This window comes from Dendrobates tinctorius, unplaced genomic scaffold, assembly GCF_039654945.1.
Source record: "Dendrobates tinctorius isolate UK_male_01 unplaced genomic scaffold, ASM3965494v1 ptg000044l, whole genome shotgun sequence".
In the NCBI taxonomy this organism is placed as follows: domain Eukaryota; kingdom Metazoa; phylum Chordata; class Amphibia; order Anura; family Dendrobatidae; genus Dendrobates; species Dendrobates tinctorius.
In genome coordinates this window covers 8,536,734-8,556,187 of record NW_027361712.1, presented here as the reverse complement: position 1 = coordinate 8,556,187, position 19,454 = coordinate 8,536,734, and the positions used below count along the sequence as shown (strand labels likewise).

At 40.6% G+C, this 19,454-nt stretch overlaps 1 protein-coding gene across 1 annotated transcript in view; it reads left to right on the top strand.

The window, feature by feature from the left end:
• SHC3 (SHC adaptor protein 3) overlaps window positions 1-19,454 on the top strand; it is a 268,874-nt gene that overhangs the window by 26,915 nt on the left and 222,505 nt on the right. Inside the window, exon 2 of the mRNA XM_073575323.1 lies at window positions 17,966-18,036. Coding sequence (XP_073431424.1) covers window positions 17,966-18,036 — 71 coding nt within the window. The remainder of the gene's footprint in view (window positions 1-17,965; window positions 18,037-19,454) is intronic.

The following is a 19,454-nucleotide window of genomic DNA, read 5'->3' as shown; positions in this document are numbered from 1 at the left end:
ACTGATTAGTATATAGAGTATACCGAACAGAAAAAAATAAAAAATAAACCAAAATACAAAAATACCTGCACCTACAAAAAATATAATACCTATTATTGGATATTAAATTTATGAATGTTAACACAAGCTAATAAAGAGAAAAGAGGGACAATATTAACCCATAACAATAAATGAAGATCATACCCCCTGAAAAGTAATCAATGATAAGAGACCTCATATTCTCTATTAAGACCTAATGGTGCTAATGTCTGAAGCGTGTAAATCCAAAAGGATTCACGCTCCTTCAATCTCTTTAACCTATCGCCACCCCTTCTTGACATTTGAACCTGGTCAATAACCTGGTACCTCAACTGGGCAACAGAATGGCCACATGATAAGAAATGAGACGGAATGGGTAATAAAGTACGTCCGCACCTGATAGTAGACTTATGCTGAGAAATGCGGTCCCGGACATGCTGGGTAGTTTCAAAGGACATTGACTTTTCCGTGTTTGGGGTGTTTGCAGTGTTCTAATGTCGTTAAAGGGAATTCTTTTACTCACCCTAGGACAGGACGACACTATCCTATTAAGGGATATTTCATGTGTGATTCATCATATGTAGTCTATCTCATTAAGTGCCGTGCGGTCTCGGCTACGTTGGGGAAACTACCCAGCATGTCAAGAAGGGGTGGCGATAGGTTAAAGAGATTGAAGGAGCGTGAATCCTTTTGGATTTACACGCTTCAGACATTAGCACCATTAGGTCTTAATAGAGAATATGAGGTCTCTTATCATTGATTACTTTTCAGGGGGTATGATCTTCATTTATTGTTATGGGTTAATATTGTCCCTCTTTTCTCTTTATTAGCTTGTGTTAACATTCATAAATTTAATATCCAATAATAGGTATTATATTTTTTGTAGGTGCAGGTATTTTTGTATTTTGGTTTATTTTTTATTTTTTTCTGTTCGGTATACTCTATATACTAATCAGTCTTTTATTAAAGATCGTTATCCTATCTTATATGCATTTATTTTTATCTTTCAGATAACCTAATAATTGTATCCGGTCATAGCGTTTTGGTGCCAAATGTTCCAACACTGTTTGTCACGTCCCTGCACTTCTGGGAGGATTCATTCCTTTTGGCTGCTCATGCTGTCTGTGAACGGCGCGTGCGCTGTTTATAACAGTCCACACTGCCCTCTTCTGTTTTGTTTCTTTTCCGTCTGGTGATGGACGGCTTGGTGGCGCGTGCGCAGTACACAGCTGGTAACGCCGCTCTCAACCCGGAAGTATTTTGTTTATGTGTGTATTTAAGGGACGGTGAAAGCACAGGGCGTTCACAGCGCACCACATTACCGCACTTTCTCCTGACGTTCGGGATATGTACTTATGGCATAGGTATGTTATAATCTTGGACCGTTTTGTCCATTTTTCTGTGGCGCATGTATATATACTTTTTCTATGTCTTTTTGCTTTATAGTAGGTGACTCTTATGGGTCACTATTGAACGTAGATCCAGTCAGCATTTAGGACCCGTTTGTCTTCTATCTATTTACAGGTATTGAATACAATTTGCATCAATCTTGTCTTATTAGATACTTATATGTTGGGGTGGAGAAAAATATATATGTATATTTATATTTTCTCTTGTGGAAATATTTCACAATATTACATTGTATTTTTGATTATTCTTATTGTATTTTGATAATTCTTATGTTATAATGTGTATTTGATTATGATACTTGGATGTACTATATGGACCTTTTATTATTTTTTTTCCTTATTTTTGTGAACATAAGAATATTTACATGGTTCTGAAAGATTTGTTTATTATTACAGATAATTCCTTGATAAAGGCCTGCGAGCCGAAACGTTGGATAATTTTGTCTGTATTTTTCATTTTTTTTGGTCCGTTTAAAAAATTTTTTGAATAAAAACTATTAGCAGTTATGTGCATCTTTTTCTCGAAATTCATATGTGTGCCGGGGTTATCTTTTCTATTAGTATCTTCTTTACTCCTGAGCACCCACTTTATTGTGGTGAGCACCCCATTACCTATACTATAAATATAGGGGACGCAGGGCGCATGCAGGGTCATGTGCCGGTGGGCGGAGCTGCCGGCGGGGGCGCGGCAGGGGGCGGGGCTTAGCGGCGGCCATGCGCAGGCCGTCGCTGCGCTCATAAACGCTAGTGTGAAACTAGCCTAAGGCTGAGTGCAGACGGAGTTTTTCGCCCTGCGGATTCTTCCGTGCAGAATGGAAGAAATCCGCAGGTCAAATGACCTGCATTTTTCCTGCGGATTTCTTCAATTTTTCCTGCGGTTTTCTTGCGGTTTTTGTGCGGTTTTCCACTGCGGATTCCCCCCTGCGGATTTGGTGACAGGGGAGATGGAAAACCGCACAAAAGAAGTAACATGCTGCGGATTTTGTACCGCAGGAAAACCACGTGGAAAAATCTGCAGCGTCTGCACAGCATTTTTTTTTTTTTTAAATTGCTTTTAATGGTACTGTACATCACAATGCAGATATGCAACATTTCTGCACGGTAAAATCCGCTGCGGATCCGCTGCATATCCGCATCGTGTGCACACAGCCTAAATCTTATTTTTAACTAGCTAAATGTGAAACAGCCTGCCATATCCCACCTTGTCATTAAGTGCTGTGGTCACATTGTTCTGTGATTTGAGCTGTTGTGCATGAAGAAATATTTTTTGGGGGCATTTGCTAGAGTGATTCACAATGCCATACCTCACCTTGTTATTTAGTGGCGGTGAAATTCAACGGTGTGCATAGCTCATGCACATTAAAAAAATATATATAATTTTTTTCTGTTGCAAAACGTGATAAAGCTCACCGTATCCCACGGTGTAATTTTATGATATGAAGCTGTCTGCAGACCTAACGCACATTAAAAGCAAAAATTATAATTTTTTCTGTTGCTAAATGTGATACAACTTGCCGTATCCCACATTGTCTTTTTCTGGTGGTGATATAAAGCTGTCTGCACATATCAAAAAAATGTATAATTTTTTCTGTTGCTAAATGTGATACAGCCCGCTGTAGCCTGCATTGTAATTGATATGAAGCTGTCCGCAGACCTCTCTCGTACACTAAAATATTTATTTTTTCTGTTGCTATACGTGACACAGCCCGCTATATCCAAACTTTTCACTTAGTGGCATTGAAATTGTTCTGTGTGCAGAGCTGTTGCACATTAAAATTTATTTTATTTTTTTTTACAAACGTAATACAGCAGCCGAGATCTGAGTTTGAAATTGGTTTGAGCCTGTCTTCTAGATTATGTGCATCTTTGGCATCCAATTTCTCAGTGGCATCTTTTATGACACACAAGGACGGTAACACCCTTGATCTGGTCTTTGTCCGACCCTGTTCAATCTCCCACATAAATAACTCACCGCTTCCACTCTCAGACCACAACATTCTCTCCTTCACGCTCACAAATCCTCGCCCACCCCAGCTCACTCCTACCTACCACACAGTCAGAAATCTACAAGCCATTAACCCTCAGACACTTTCAGACTCCCTATGCTCATCACTGTCCCCAATCTCCTCTTTTTCCTGTCCTGATCTGGCTGTTCGTCACTACAACGACACTCTTAGAAGCACTCTTGACCAAGTAGCTCCCCTCACCCTCAGAACCTCCAAGCACAGAGTAAAACAGCCCTGGCTCACATCGCAAACGCACACCAGAAGACTTCATCCACTTCAAATTTAAGTTAAGCACCTATAACACTGCCCTTCACCTCGCCAAACAGACCTACTTCACCACCCTGATCTCCTCACTAGCCAACAACCCCAAGAAACTTTTTGACACTTTTCACTCCCTCCTCAGGCCAAAAGCACAAGCCCCTATCACAGACATTTGTGCTGATGACCTGGCCTCCCACTTTACAGAAAAAATAGATAATATCTGTCAGAAAATCTGCTCCCAACCACCAAGTGCTGTGACTCCCATCCCTTCCTGGCTCACTTTCCACATTTGATCCAAGCACAGAAGAAGTCTCCAGACTCCTCTCTTCTTCTCGTCCTGCCACATGCACTACCGACCCCATTCCCTCACATCTCCTCCAGTCTCTCTCTCCAGTCGTCACAACTCACCTAACTGCAATCTTTAATCTCTCCCTCTCCTCAGGCATTTTTCCATCCTCCTTCCAACATGCCATCATTACTCCATTACTAAAGAAACCTGCTCTCGACCCATCCTGCACAAACAACTACAGACCAGTCTCCAATCTCTCCTTCATCTCTAAACTTTTGGAGCGCCTAGTTTACTCCCGCCTTACCCATTACCTCTCCACTCACTCCCTTCTAGACCCTTCACAGTCCGGCTTCCGCCCCCTACATTAGACTGAAACTGCACTCAAAGTGACCAATGACCTTCTGACAGCAAAACGTAACAGTGACCACTCTCTGCTCGTTCTCCTTGACCTATCTGCAGCTTTTGACACTGTTGACCACCATCTTCTACTCTCTAGGCTCCAGTCACTTAGCATTAAGGACACTGCTCTCTCCTGGTTATCTTCCTATCTTTCTGACAGCTCCTTCAGTGTTTTTTTTCTCTGGCTCCATGTCATCTCCTCTTCCTCTCGCTGTCGGGATACCTCAGGGCTCAGTCCTTGGCCCCCTTCTCTTCTCTCCTCTCTCTACACAGCCCCAATTGGACAGACCATCAGCAGATTTAGCTTTCAGTACCATCTTTATGCTGATGACACACAACTATATACGTCATTCCCCGACCTTACCCCCGCTGTACTAAAGAACACCAGTGACTGTCTGTCCGCAGTCTCCAACATCATGTCCGCTCTCAATCTGAAACTCAACCTCTCCAAAACTGAACTTCTTCTGCTCCCGCCGTCTACTAACCTCCCTAAATCTGACATATCACTCTCCATGGGTGGCACCACAATAACACCCCGGTAGCAGGCGCACCGTCTGGGTGTTATGTTTGACACCAATCTCTCCTTCACATCTCATATACAATATCTTGCCCTCTCTTGCCGCTTACACCTAAAGAACATCTCTACAATCCGCCCATTTCTCACCATGGAAACAACAAAAACCCTCACTGTAGCATTGATCCACTCCCGCCTGGATTGCTGCAACACTATTAATTGGCCTCCCCGTTACTCGACTATCCCCTCTCCAGTCCATACTTAATGCAGCGGCCAGGATCGTCCATCTGGCTAATCGGTACTCAGACATGTCCGCTCTTTGCCAGTCCTTACATTGGCTGCCTATTCATTATAGGATCCAATTCAAAGTACTTGTTCTCACCCACAAAGCTCTCCACAGTGCAGCACCCCCCTACATCTCCTCCCTCATTTCTGTCTATCGGCCTAACCGACCGCTGCGCTCTGCAAACGACTTTCGACTAAACTCTGCGCTAATCCGTACCTCCCACTTCCAAATCCAAGACTTCTCCCGCGCTGCGCCAATCCTCTGGAATGCTCTACCCCAAGAAATTAGGACTATCCACAATTTGCATAGTTTCAGGCGCTCCCTCAAAACACATTTGTTCAGCGCGGCCTATCACATTCACTAATCACAGTCATTCTATGTGTAAGTGTGCATGTGTAGCCCATTCACTATCTCCATCCATCCCTCAAGATGGCTGGACCATCATTGTAAATACACCATTGTAAATACACACCTGTACATTGCATCTCCCCCACCTCATTGTAGATTGTAAGCTCTCACGAGCAGGGTCATCTTATTTTGCTTTAATTATTGTATTGTTAGCGTTGTTACTTATTACTTATGTTTGGAACTGTTAAACTGTAAAGCGCTGCAGAATATGTTGGCTCTATATAAATAAAGATTATTATTATGACTAACTTGAGACGTGCATCTGTTACACCTATCTTCTGACAAGCATCAAACACTCTCTGGTAATTGTTGATGGGTAAATGAGTAATCGTTGAAGGCTGGATCCTCCCATACCTCCCATAGCCGCCCTGTTATTGATCCTGTTGTACAATCCCATTCCTGTCGTCGTCATGCCCCTTTTCCTGATCAGTTCATGTAATGATAAGTCGGCCATATTTCTCCGGCAAACCTGCACCTTACCAGCAGCAACTGTAGGAAAGAGGACGTTCCAATGCCACGGACAATTTTCTAGATTATACAGGCCTCATCCACACTAAAACTATTTTTTTTATGTTACTAACATGATACAGAAGGGGAGATTTCAGTTTGAGTTTGAGCATCTAGTCTGTTATACAGGCTTCATCGACAGGCCCCAAAAATTGCTTCTGCTACTAACGTAATACAGTAGGGGACATCTCACTTTGAAATTATTTGGAACATGTAGTCAGTGTTATAACGCCTCATCGACAGGCCCCAAAAAAATTCTTCTGCTACTAACGTAATACAGTAGGGGGCATCAAATGTAGAAATTGTTTGGAACATGTAGTCAGTGTTATTTATACAGGCCTCATCCACACAAAAAAAACTAAAAAAAAAATCTGTTATGAACTATGAACGTCATACAGTAGGGGACATCTCACTTTGAAATTTTTTGGAGCAGAGATTCTTTGTAATAAAGGCCTCATCCGCACTGAAAAAAATCTTTCTTCTGTGAGTAAAGTGATTCTTCATGCCATATTTCACCTTCTAATTTTGTGTCACTGAAATTCCCCTGTGTGCAGAGGTTTTGCAGAGTAAAAAAATCTAATTTTTAGTTGCTAATAGTGCGCTAATAGTGCGCTCCAAGCACACTACCTGAGCAACATGACTGGGAAAAAGCAAGGTTGTGGTGGAAGTAAGATTAGCCTTGGTGTTCGAGGTGTATGTGCGGTAGGTGTTAATGTTTCTGAAAGCACTGTTGAACCAACAATGTAATGTCCTATCCACAGACAACTGACAACTTCTATTACTGGATGTTGTAATTTTTAGTGTGCTGCACTGTTCTCGCGTAATTGCAGTCTCTGATATCTTAAGTGGGACTTATGCTCCTGCTGTTGCTGCTGCAGGAGATGCTAACACTAATTTGTGGAAATGTGAACAGTCCTGCTTGGGTGTCCATCTGCTGGGTTGGTGTAGTGGAAGACCTGTCGGTCCCTATTGGACTATTTCTACTGTGGTGAAATTGATGACACTTTGTTGGTGTCTGCCAAGAAATGTTTGTAAATGTGTCGATTCCTAGTTGGGTCTTCATCATGTGTGTTGCCTGTATCAGTAGGCCTCCGATACCGGCATTCCTCCACTCTCTTTGAGTCATCTACCCATGTTACTATTGTAAGGCAATGCTCACTGAGTGCATTGGGGAACGCCCGCTTGGCAGCGCTATAACATGCAGGAAGACTCAATTTCCTTAAAAGTTCTCCTGGGTTTATTGCTCCATATCCCCAGCAGCACAAACACAGAGTAGTCAGCCTTTAGGTCCGGCAACATAAAATAATAATGTCCATAAACAGGGCTTTGCTCCCTCAGACCCTATTCACACACAGGCCGGGCAATGTCCATTAAACACTCAGTTCCATAGGACAGTACAGTCTCTTACTGACCGAGGTCAGTGCCACTCACAGTTGTCCGACCGTCCACTCTGGATGTATCTCACAGACCTTGTTCCTCTGGTTCAGGAAAGCCAGCACTGCTTCCCCAGGCTGTGCGATATCCAGCAAGCAGGGTTGGCCTGGATTCACACACACAGGAGGCCTTCTAACTCCCAGGTTACAGACAACTCTGTAGTGTCCCACCTGGACACATGGAAGTCTGTGCACAATCCAGACTCCCAACACTCTCTCATGTGCTAAACACACCTTCATTATGTAGGCTGTAACCCCACCCCCAGGTGACGTATGGATCACATGGCTGGTCACCTGGTCATGACCTCACCGCAGGTCCTTGAAAATACCTGCAGGTCCTGAAAGAAAACAGGGGTACATCCAGCACCCTCACCCAAAGGTTAGGTAATATGAGTAGCCTGAACCTTCCATCTCTCATAGCTACCTGCAATCCGGACCCAGGTGCACTAACCGTTATATTAGTGCTCAAGTGCACTAATAATAAAACACTCCGGGTTGCATCTCAGGGAGCATCCATCCCTGTGACATATATCGGCCATTCATAACCCTGCCAGTCACTGTTTCTGCATCACCACAGAGGGAACGCCTGTATGCATGACCTGGGGAGCCCAAATAGCGCCCCTAGCTGTCACAGGGGTCACTGCATTACACTATCTTTACATTTTTCTGACAATGGTAGTCTGCAAAATTTACCGTATATGGCATTTGTGCCACCTGAGTGTGGCTGAGCATGAAAGCAAGTTGAGCTGTTGCATGTGGTATCAGGGTTCCCAGTACAGGAGGCCTACACTAATCCCTCACTCACCTAGTCTTACTGTGACGTTCAATTGAAAGCTGTAAATGCTGGCCCAGACCCCGATACCTCATGCCTGGCTGATTGCTTCAGTGCCATGCTACAATTTGTACTGTGGGTGAATTGAGGTCACTTTCCAGGTGTCTGTCCCTCATTTGATGAGTTTTGGCAGCTTTTGGGGCAGTTATAAGGTGTTATGTATGCGTTTGTTTTTGCCTCCCATTGACTGTAATGGCGTTGGGTTATGTTCGGCGAATATTCGATGAAAAAATTGGCGAATATTGCAAATTCAGAGATCGGAATCCGAACTGAACATTGAAATATTCGCTCATCTATGGTGAAGAAGACTTGGGTGTACTGGTGGGCAGTAAACTTACCATTAGTGACCAGGACCAGGCTGCTGCTGCCAAGGCAAAGAAAATGATGGGATGCATTAAAAGAGGCATAGATTTTGCAGAAAAAAGCAACTAAATTTCTGGGAATGGACCGATTGCAGCACCAATACAGATTGAACATTGAGTTTTTCTATTTGGGGATGAACAGATTATGGATGGCATGTGAGACTATGGAAGTCAATGGAACAATGTTATGATGGCCAATTCACTAAACAAGTAAAAGGAAGGTCTGGATGACTTTCCTGAAAAGTCTAATAATACCGGTTAGGTATACAAAATTTCTGTGGATTCAATGGATTTATTCTGATTTTCTAATTTCCCCTAAAATGGAATTAGCATCTTTCTGATGAGGTTATTTTTTACTTCCTATGGATAAATAGGTTATGATTAAAGGGAATTTGTCAGCAGATATCTGCTATGTAATTTTGACTGCAGCATGTTGTTGGTGCAAAGACCCCAATTAAATCGATATATCATTTAGTTTACGTGGTACAGAAGGTATGAAAGAATCACAGTTTTTCCACTGCAGATCTAGTAGCGCTCAAAATGTTTAACCCTGTATAACCCTGCACCACTGATTACAGCTTTCCTTGGACAACATTGCTAGAAGGCTGCTAATCAGACCTGGGGGTATGAGGCCAGTTGTCTTGAAGTGAAAATATCCTGCTGATTAAACAGGATTGTGTTGAAACAGCAAAACACAGCCCAGTAAGTGACACATCACTGTGATCAGGGTCTCTGCTCTTACATCATGCTGCTCTCAGATTACATAGCAAAAATCTGCTGACAGATTCCCTTTAAAGATTGGCCTATGTTTTCAAATTTAAAATGATGAAACACTAAATATGTAATCCTAAATGTCCAGCCACATAAAATCCTTCAAATATGTCGGAAGCGAGAACTGGTGCAATCCACCTACAACTGATACATTAAAGGGGTTGTCCACTACTTTATATTAACCCCCCAATGTATCCCCCTGGGGTCCCTAATGAATTCTGTAAATACCTTCTGTTGTCAATATTTCCTGTGAGCGGCGATATGCCGGCGGCTGAGTCTGGGTCACGTGACCCTCAGGCTGCAGCCGCTGCTAATATCCGCTGATGGCACGTCAAGTTACTGACTCTGGAAATTGACGTGACATCATCAACAGTCGTGACACAGCCTCCACAGACTGCTGTCACTCATCAAGAGTGACTGGACTGTGGGCGGTGCTGCACCGCACATCACAGCCCAGTATGGAGACACAGCACTGCAGACGGGGCTTTGGGCTGTGCTGCGGGTTGCTGGGGTGTCTGCGGGCTGTGCGGTGGGGGGTGTCTGTGGGCTGTGCCAGGGTGCCTGTGGGCTGTGCCGGGGTATATGTGTGCGTGTGTATGTGTATGCAGGCATCGTCCGATGGGACTACAAGTCCCATCGGGCTATGCCTGCTAAACTGACAGTGAGTGACACATTAGCCAATGATAGAACAGTAGTAGTCCCATCATCTGGCTAATGTGTTGAATGTAAAAAAAACAAACAAAAAAAACCATACAGAACATACAACATATAACATACAACACATAACATAGAGTACATACTTACCAATCACCTAATTCCCCGAAGCCCTTGTCTCCTTTAATAAAAATAATAAACCAACCTATACTTACCTTTCCGCCGTAGTCCAGTTAATAACGAGGGTCCCACGACAATCTCCGGTGTAGAACACTGACATTAGGTGATGTCAGTGCTCTAAGGCGGCTCCCGCAATGAAATAACAGGCGGAGGTAATCCTCCGCTGTGAATCCCCTCCGGGAAAGAGGGCCTGTAACTGTAACCCTAATTCTCACGCAGCATTGCTGTAAAGTGAGAGCCTGAACTCAGGCAACCTCAGTGATGCACTGCAGGAGCCATGGTCTCCTGTCAGTTCATCACTGGAAGGCCCTATAGATCAGTGACATCACCTGCTGTCACTGTTCTGTAGGGGAGATCGTCGTGGGACACTCGTACGGTTGGTTTATTTTTTTACTTTTTATTATAGGAGACCGAGGGCGTGGCTTGGATCTGGGCGTGTAATAAAAATATGAAAACCGTGTTGTATTTTATTTAAATAAAATACTTTATTCATATGTGTGTGTTTTTTTAACCCTTTATTAATGTACTATTAATAATGGATAGGCGTCTTATTGACGCCTCTCCATTATTAACCGGGCTTAATGTCACCTTACAATAGCAAGGTGACATTAACCCCTTATTACCCCATATCCCACCGCTACACCGGAGTTCTCGGGCGGCTGCAGGCTGGCATTTGAAGCCGGGGGGGGCAATATCCATGGCCCCTTCCTAGGCTATGAATATCAGCCCACAGCTGTCTGTGTATCCTTTCTGGCTATAAAATAGACCCCACGTCATTTTTTTCTGGGGTCCCCCTATTTTAATAATTTTAATAGCCAGTAAAGGCTATGCAGACAGCTGCTGGCTGATATTTATAGCCTGGGAAGGGGCCATGGGTATTATCCCCTTCCCAGGCTACAAATATTGGCCCCCCACGCCTTTTTTTTTCATTTTTTTTTATGAAACACTTTGCTCATTAATAAACATAGATATGGATATATCTATGGAAATATCTATAGCTATATCTATGGATATAGCTATGGTTATATCTATAGATAGATATATGGACAGATATATCTATGTATGTATCTATCTATCCCATATCTATCTATCTCTCTATCTGTTTGTGTAATGGAGTGTGGGTTGGACAAATGTAATAGTCGAGTTTGGACAGAAATGACATCACAAATCTTTCTTTTTTGTTGTTAAATAACATATCTTTATTTAGCTTACAAAAACGCAAACAAATCCGCATGTAAAAAACACATGAAAAACGCATCAAAAACGCATCTGCGTTTTCTGGCAAGAGATGCGGATTCTGTGCGGAAACATCCGCACTGGAATTCACAACGTGTGCACATACCCTTAGATATATGTGCAGTGAGATCTCTTTATATCATATACAGTATGTATACTAAACTATATATACTATGAAATAGATGATAAAGAGAAAAAGCTAAAAGCTTTATCACCATGATTGTGCAGTCCTTGGTGCAGCTTTTGAGCTTGTGACCCTGATGCGACCTCTCCTCATCAGCCTAGGTGCTTACTATATGTTACAATAGAGGAGGGAGAGGAGGGAGGGGTTTGGGTGTGTTTAGGAGTGGGTGTGCTAGGTGCTGGCTTACAGGCCAGTGCAATGCATCATGGAACTTGTAGTATTAGAGTTCAGTAAGTAAGGAGAAAGGAAGCTGTCGATTAACCCCATGAGAGCTGGAGTCATCACTGAGGATGTGCTGCTACAGCATGATAAAAGGTAGCATTGCTAAAATAACCACAGTGGATGTTTTGAGTGGCACATAATAGCAAGATTTATATAAAAAAAAAAGTTATAGTAGTGGACAACCCCTTTAAACTCTTAAACACCACCACAATACAATTGAAATTATTCTTCCACATTCTTCCAATACGTCAATGTCAATCCACCAATATATTATTATTAAGTGTCCTAACACTTGTTTGCAGATATAACATTTCCTCTTGGTTTTCTCTTGCCAGCTTTCATCTCGGTATAATCAAAGACTACATGCACCTAATAACACATTAGCATAATTGCTGAAGTCCCATATATGAGAAATATAACTCATATGTGCATGCACTAATCCTTACATGTCCTGATACTTAACGACTTTCTGATACTAGATAAACCTTCCTACAGAGTTTCTTGTGAACATTGTTATTTCAGTTGCTCTGTTTGTATTTTTCACTTTTTATGGGGCTATATTGTTTACTCCAGTTAAAAAAAACTGTTATATACTGTATGTATCATCTTTACAGTATACCTGGCGCCATATTGATCATTCTCTGCTATTTTATATAATACAATGTTTGACTTGATAGTAGATTGTTCTGGTTCTCTTATTCTTGTTACTTCATGTTTTATAAGGTAAAATTCGAAAGGATTTTTTTTTAGAAATCTTTAGTAGTACAATTTTTTCAAGTATTCACTTTTGTGGCTAACTTATTCACCTAAATCTGGCCATATATATGACATACTCTACTGGTCAAAAGTTTAGATACATTTGTTGTTCATGAAATGGTTTTCTATGTTCGTATTGGAATATGCACATTGAAGTTTCAGACTGAAAGAAGCAAAACCAAAAAGGGCACATATGGAAGCAAGGAGTAAAGAAATTTGTGTAAAGCAAACCACAATACTTGTTAAACTTTAGATGTTGTTACATAGTTCCATACAGTGCTGAATAATATTTCTCAACTTTTTTAACCCCTTCACGACGTTTGACATAAGTTTGCTTCATGGCTGTAAAGGGGTTGACGACTTATGATGTAAACTTATGTCATGGTGATTGTGGGGCACAGGAACAATGCCCACGCGATCACCGCTGTAAGCTCGGTGTTAGTGATAGCCGAGCTCAGGTTGTTACGGCTAGGTGCGGTGTCCCCATATAACCCCATAAATGCAGCAATCAAAATCCATTGCAGCATTTAGGAGGCTAGGAGAGTGAGGGGGGTCCCATCTCCATTTTGATTGGTGGTCCCCACAATGTCATCGTGAAAGCCCAATCATTGCAATGGCACTCTGAGATTGTCATGATGACCTCCAGGTCTCCCATCTACGGTGAACAGAGGCCAGACATAGTCTGCTGCCTTAATATATCTATGGTGAAAAGAGGCCAGACATAGTCTGCTGCCTTAATATAGCGAATGCATCCATTGGGGATTTCATTTGAATCATGTCATTCAGAGATTTAGATGGAAACCCCAATGCAAGTGCTCAGCGAAGAGCACAGGATAAATGTGATCCAAATTGATATGTGAAATGTTCCCAATAAAGGCTGCAACTCAATCCACACAAAAGAAAACAAGTCCCTACTCCAGGCTGTCATGTGTCAATGGAAATATAGCGGGATTCCATGTTACTGATAACACAAAGACTCTGGAAAAGCAAAATGGCTCTTCACGCCAAAAGAAATTCAGCAAATTCTGCATTCCAAAATCCTATTGCTCGCCTCCCTTCTAAGCCCCACAGTGTGCCTTAATCACAGTTAGCATCCGAATGTTTGGCATTTCTGTAGCAATGAGAACCCGCTTAATTTATTGGGTCCATGTCTCCAGAAGTATGAGCTGTCCACAATGTATAGGGACTACAATGTACTGGGCACTACAATGTAAGGGCATTACAATGGCAGATTTACAATTTTCATTCAGTAACATCCATTGCTGTTTTTAAAAAAAAACTAATTGAGTCAAAATTGTCACTGCACGTTTCAATAAATTTCCAGAGGGTTATAATTTCCAAAATGGGATCACTTAAGGGGGGATTCTGCTCTTTTGCCACTTAGGGGCTCTGGATATGGAGATGGAGTCTGCAAACTATTCTATTAAAATTTGTTCTGCAAGAGTCAAATAGCGCTCCTTCCCTCCTGAGTCTCGTCATGTGGCTAAGCAGTACTGTACAGTCACATATGTGGTATTGCTGGTATTGCTATGTTCAGCAGAAATTGTGTGACAAATTTTGGTGCCATTTTTACCCCTTTCCGTACAGTATGTGAAAATGTAAAATCTGGAGCTAAAATAATTTTTTTTGTGGTAAAAATGTAATTATTTTTTCTTCACCGCCAAATGGTATAAAATTCTGTGACACACTCATGGCAGCAATATGATCACTGCACCCTTAGATAATTTCACTGAGCGATGTAGTTTGTAAGATGGGGTCACTTATGTTCTGGCACCTCAAGGACTCTACCAATGTGACATGGCACATGCAAATCATAAGAACAAAATCTGCACTATAATATGTTGCTCCTTCCCATCTGAGCTTTCCACTGTGCCTGAAAAGTATTTCCCAATTACATGTAGGGTATTGGCGCGCTCAGGAGAAATTGCACAACAAACGGAGGTTAATTTTTCCCTATTAGTCATAAAAATTTAAAACTTGGGGCTAAATCAACATTTTACTGGTAAGAATGTATTTATATTTTGTTCATCAGTAAATGGTATAAAATGTTGTGAGGCACATGTGGTGTCAACATGCTGACTGCACCCCTAGATGAATTCATTGAGGGGTGTAGTATGCTAAATGTGGTCACTTATGGGGGGGTCTGCTTTTCTGGCATGACAGTGACTCTGCCAATGTGATATGGAACCCTCAAACCATTCCAGAAAAATCTGCAATCCAATATGGTACATCTTCCCTACTGAGCTTTGCACTGTGCCTCAAAAGTAGTTCTCGACCACATATGGGGTATTTGGGTTACTGAGGATAAATTAGGTAACAGAATTGTAACATTCATTTTCTCCTACTTCCCCTTCTGAAAATTAAAAACTTGGGCAAAAGCAACATTTTAGAGGTAATTTTCCATTTACTCAGCCCAATGTTATACAACTATTGGAGTCCTCAGAACCTTGGAAATAGTAGGATTCCAACCCATGGAATTTATCGGAATTATGGGAATCACATGAGGCTTTACATTGCTTACTACATGCCTAGATGTATTTCTCAAGAGGTGTAGTTTCCAAACTGGGGTCACTTCTGGGAGTTTCTGCTGTTTTGGAATGTCAGGTGCTTTTCAAATGTCTGCAATTTATTCCATCCAAAGGCTGTGTGCACACGATGCAGATTTCCTGCGGATCTGCAGCGGATTTTCCGCACAGAAACGCTGCAGATCCGCACTGTGATTTACAGTACAATGTAAATCAATGAAAAAAAAACCGCTGTGCACACGCTGCGTTTTTTTCCGCGCGGTTTTTGTGCAGCATGTCACTTCTTTTGTGCGGTTTTCCACCTGCTCCATTCTCCAAATCCGCAGGGGGAAAACCGCAGTGGAAAACAGCACAAAAACCGCTGGAAAACCGCAATAAAAAAGGAAGAAATCCGCAGGAAAAATTCAGGTCATTTGACCTGCGGATTTCTTAAAATCTGCGCGGAAAAATCCGCAGGACGAAAATCTACGTGTGCACTTCTCCATAAAATTCAAATGGCGCTCCTTCCCTTCCATCCACCCAAACAGTTTTTCATTACATCACACCAAACAAAAAAACACAATAATCTAAATCAAGAATTATATGAAAAAATTCCTAATGACATAAAAGAATGTCTAATAACTGGAAATATAACCACAATGCAAGGAGGATTTTTATAAATGTATTCAATTTTATTACACATATATTATAAAGATATACATAGTGTTTATGATGAGGTAGATAGAGAAATAGCAGCCAAACAATTATGGCATAATAGACAGATAGAAATTAAGTGCCAGACAGACAATAAACATCTCAGGGCTAGAGTCTACAGTCAAACCGATTTCCTAGCCTTGCATCTGATAAATATAGTCATTTTGACTAGATATTGTTGAACAGCGCTTTGCCTGATCTTGTGTTTAATTTCTCAACTATTTAACCCTGTTGGGACCATATTGCTCAGCTAGATAAGATACTACTATAGCATAGATTTTATCTATACAATTTGGATATATTGAGCATGCTGAGATAATACTTTATGATAGAAACTGACTATTTACTTTCTAAATTGTATGGGAGTTGTTCATGTTTGATATTCCAGCTTACCACAATCAGGCTTGGAACTGTTGTTACCATCATCCCGGTATGACTGTAGACACTATATCGCTATAATATATGTGTAATAAAATTGAATACATTTATAAAAATCCTCCTTGTATTGTGGTTATATTTCCACTTATTAGACATTCTTTTATGTCATTAGGAATTTTTTCATATAATTCATGATTTAGATTATTGTGTTTTTTTGTTAAGTGTGAGCTTTTGGCCTGAGGGGATTTTCTGGTTGGCCACGGTATTGTTTTAGGTTTATAGTTTTTCATTACAGACGGGGTCTGCACAACAAATTGTACAGTCCATTTTCTTCTATTATCCTTTTGAAAATGAAAAAATTGGGGTAAAACTAACATTTTTGTGGGAAAAATGTATTGTTTCATTTTTATAGCTCAACATTCTAAAATTCTGTGTAGTTTCTAAAATTGGGTCCCTTATGGTGGATTTCCATTGTTTAGGCACATCAGGGGCTCTGCAAATGTGACATGGCGTCTGCTATCTATTCCAGCCAACCTTGCACTCCAAAAGTCAAATGGTGCTCCTTCCTTTCTGAGCCCTGCCCTCTGCCCAAATCGTTGTGTACTCAGAAAAAAATTCTTGGGGTCAGTTTTTTCTTGTTACCCTTGTGAAAATAGAAAATTTGGAGCTAAAGCAACATTTGTTGGAAAAATTTGTTTTTTTATTTTCATGTGTCAGCGTTATAAAATTCTGTGAAGCACCTGTGAGTTCAAGCTGCTCACCACACAGTTAGAAAAATGGGGCCACTTGGAGGGGTTCAAGTGCTTAGGTGCATCAGGACCTCTGCAAATAGGACATGATGTCCAGCCAATTTTATGATTCAAAAGGCAAATGGCACTCCTTCCCTTCTGAGCCCTGTCGTGTGCCTAAACAGTAGTTTTCCATCACATATGGAGTATCGGTGTACTCAGGAGAATTGCACAACAAATTGTACTGTACATTTTCTGCTATTACCCTTGTGAAAATACAAAATTTGTGTCTAAAAAAACATTTTTGGAGGAAAAAGTAATTTTTTTTATTTTTGCCTTCCAAATTGTTTTACGGTAATTCCTGTGACGCTCCTGAAGTGTTAACAAACTTATAGAATGTGATTTTGAGCACTTTTATGGGTGCAGTTTTTAAAATGAAGTCACTTTTGGGTATTTGCTGTCACATAGACCCTCAAAACCACTTCAAATGGGATGTGGTCCCTAAAAAATTGATTTTGTTGGAAAACAGGAAATTGCTGATCACTTTTTATGTTGGGGTTCAGGTGGAGGGTGAAAAAGTTGTTGGTCAAACCCTCGTTTGATCAACTTCTATTGAAGGTTTTCGGCCCAGTTAGATTTCAAATAACTAGCTATATATAAGTATATAAGCTCAATATGTTTCAGTCTTTCTCTGCGACTTCAGTTTTTTCTTAAAATAGTGATGTGAGGTTTACTATGTCAGTTATGTACCTGTATTACCGGCTGTTTCAGTGTTTGTAAGTAAGATTTGTCATACATAGTCACAGGTGCCTTTAAAATATCCTATGGCCTTTGCAAAATCCAAACTAATTGATGTACGTGACCAATACTTTGAAAGTATTTTCTTCTTACCAAGTTTTGTTTTCTTCCTGCAGTATTTAGGATGCATAGAAGTTTTACGCTCCATGAGATCTCTTGATTTCAATACAAGAACACAGATAACAAGGTAGGACAAGTTTTATTTTTACTTTATGATGCCAACTACTTTTTCTGTCCAGTATAGAAATTGAATTAAATTCAACTTTAAGTATTTTGATTGTTTTTAATTGTTACTCCCTTACTAAATTTACCTACTTGAAAAGTAAATAAAATTGGAAGGTATATTACTTAGTACTGTATCTTTGGGAAAATGATTAGGACCCGTTGAAGCGCAGGAGTGCGAAACGGCTGTTGTCCGTACTCTACACATTGCTCCTGAGCTTATGTATTTTTATCCTTGAATAACATTGGAACAGTGAGTGCCATCCTTGTTCTTCTCATATGCAGAAAAGATGAAACTGTAACTCTTTTCAGGTCAGACAATAAAAGAAAGAACTAGAAATTGTAAAAAAAAAAAAAAAAAATACAGATTCATTCTGCCATGTAGGGTTACACAAAAAAGCAAACATTTGGCATCCATAGACCCCGTCATTACTGTTTTTTGTGTAGTATTTTTTTGCATACAGGTCCAGACAACTTATAGACCAACCTAAGAGCATTAATGGTTATAACTGTTTTTTGTTGAAAAAAAAATTTGGTGAAGCCAGATAAAATCTCAAATTCTGTCTAACTAGGTTCCATGAAGTCACGTTACGTTTAGGTCAGTTTCAAGAGAACATAACGCAGGAGTATTTCTGCGCCCATGTTATAGATGCGGATCCTGATATGTCCATGGGTCTAATGGCCAAAGCCAACAGAATCATAGGGAGGTATGATGCTATCAGACCAGAGACAGGGCATGATCTTTTCTGAGTTTGTTTTAAAATGGCTTTAAACACTTATAATTTAAACCATAGCAACATTGTGTGCATTCATACTTCTGATGCAGTTGGTGTCACATTTTTCTATCATTGTGGATATTTATGATCACTTTTTATGCTTGATTTTAATCCTTTTTTTGTTCTTTGTTGATATTCATGTGAGAGAAGCTAATAAACAATCTAAAATTTACAAATTATGGCATTCAATGGTTTGAGAAAAAAAAACCAGTTACCCTAAAATTGATATTATTAATATATATTTTTACCATTTATAGCTTTCAGATTGTCAGACATAATTTCTTGGAAAATCTATTAAAGAAATACAGCGTCAATGGCACTTTTATTCTGTGAAAATATTAAACAAAATTACAATTTCATTATTGTTTGATACCACAGGGCAGAATATGTTAAATGAATGCCATTTATTTTTCCTATATAATACACATGCAATTATTTTTACATCTGATCATTTAATACCGTCACAATAATACCATGTAAATCAATAAGCCAAGGAGATGATCCTTCTGCTTTTCTTAATTTATGTTATCTCGTTTTAGTGACGATCTTGCTCTTTTCCAGCTGGGCATTTTCCTAGTACTAGCAGTTACTAGAAACCACAATACAA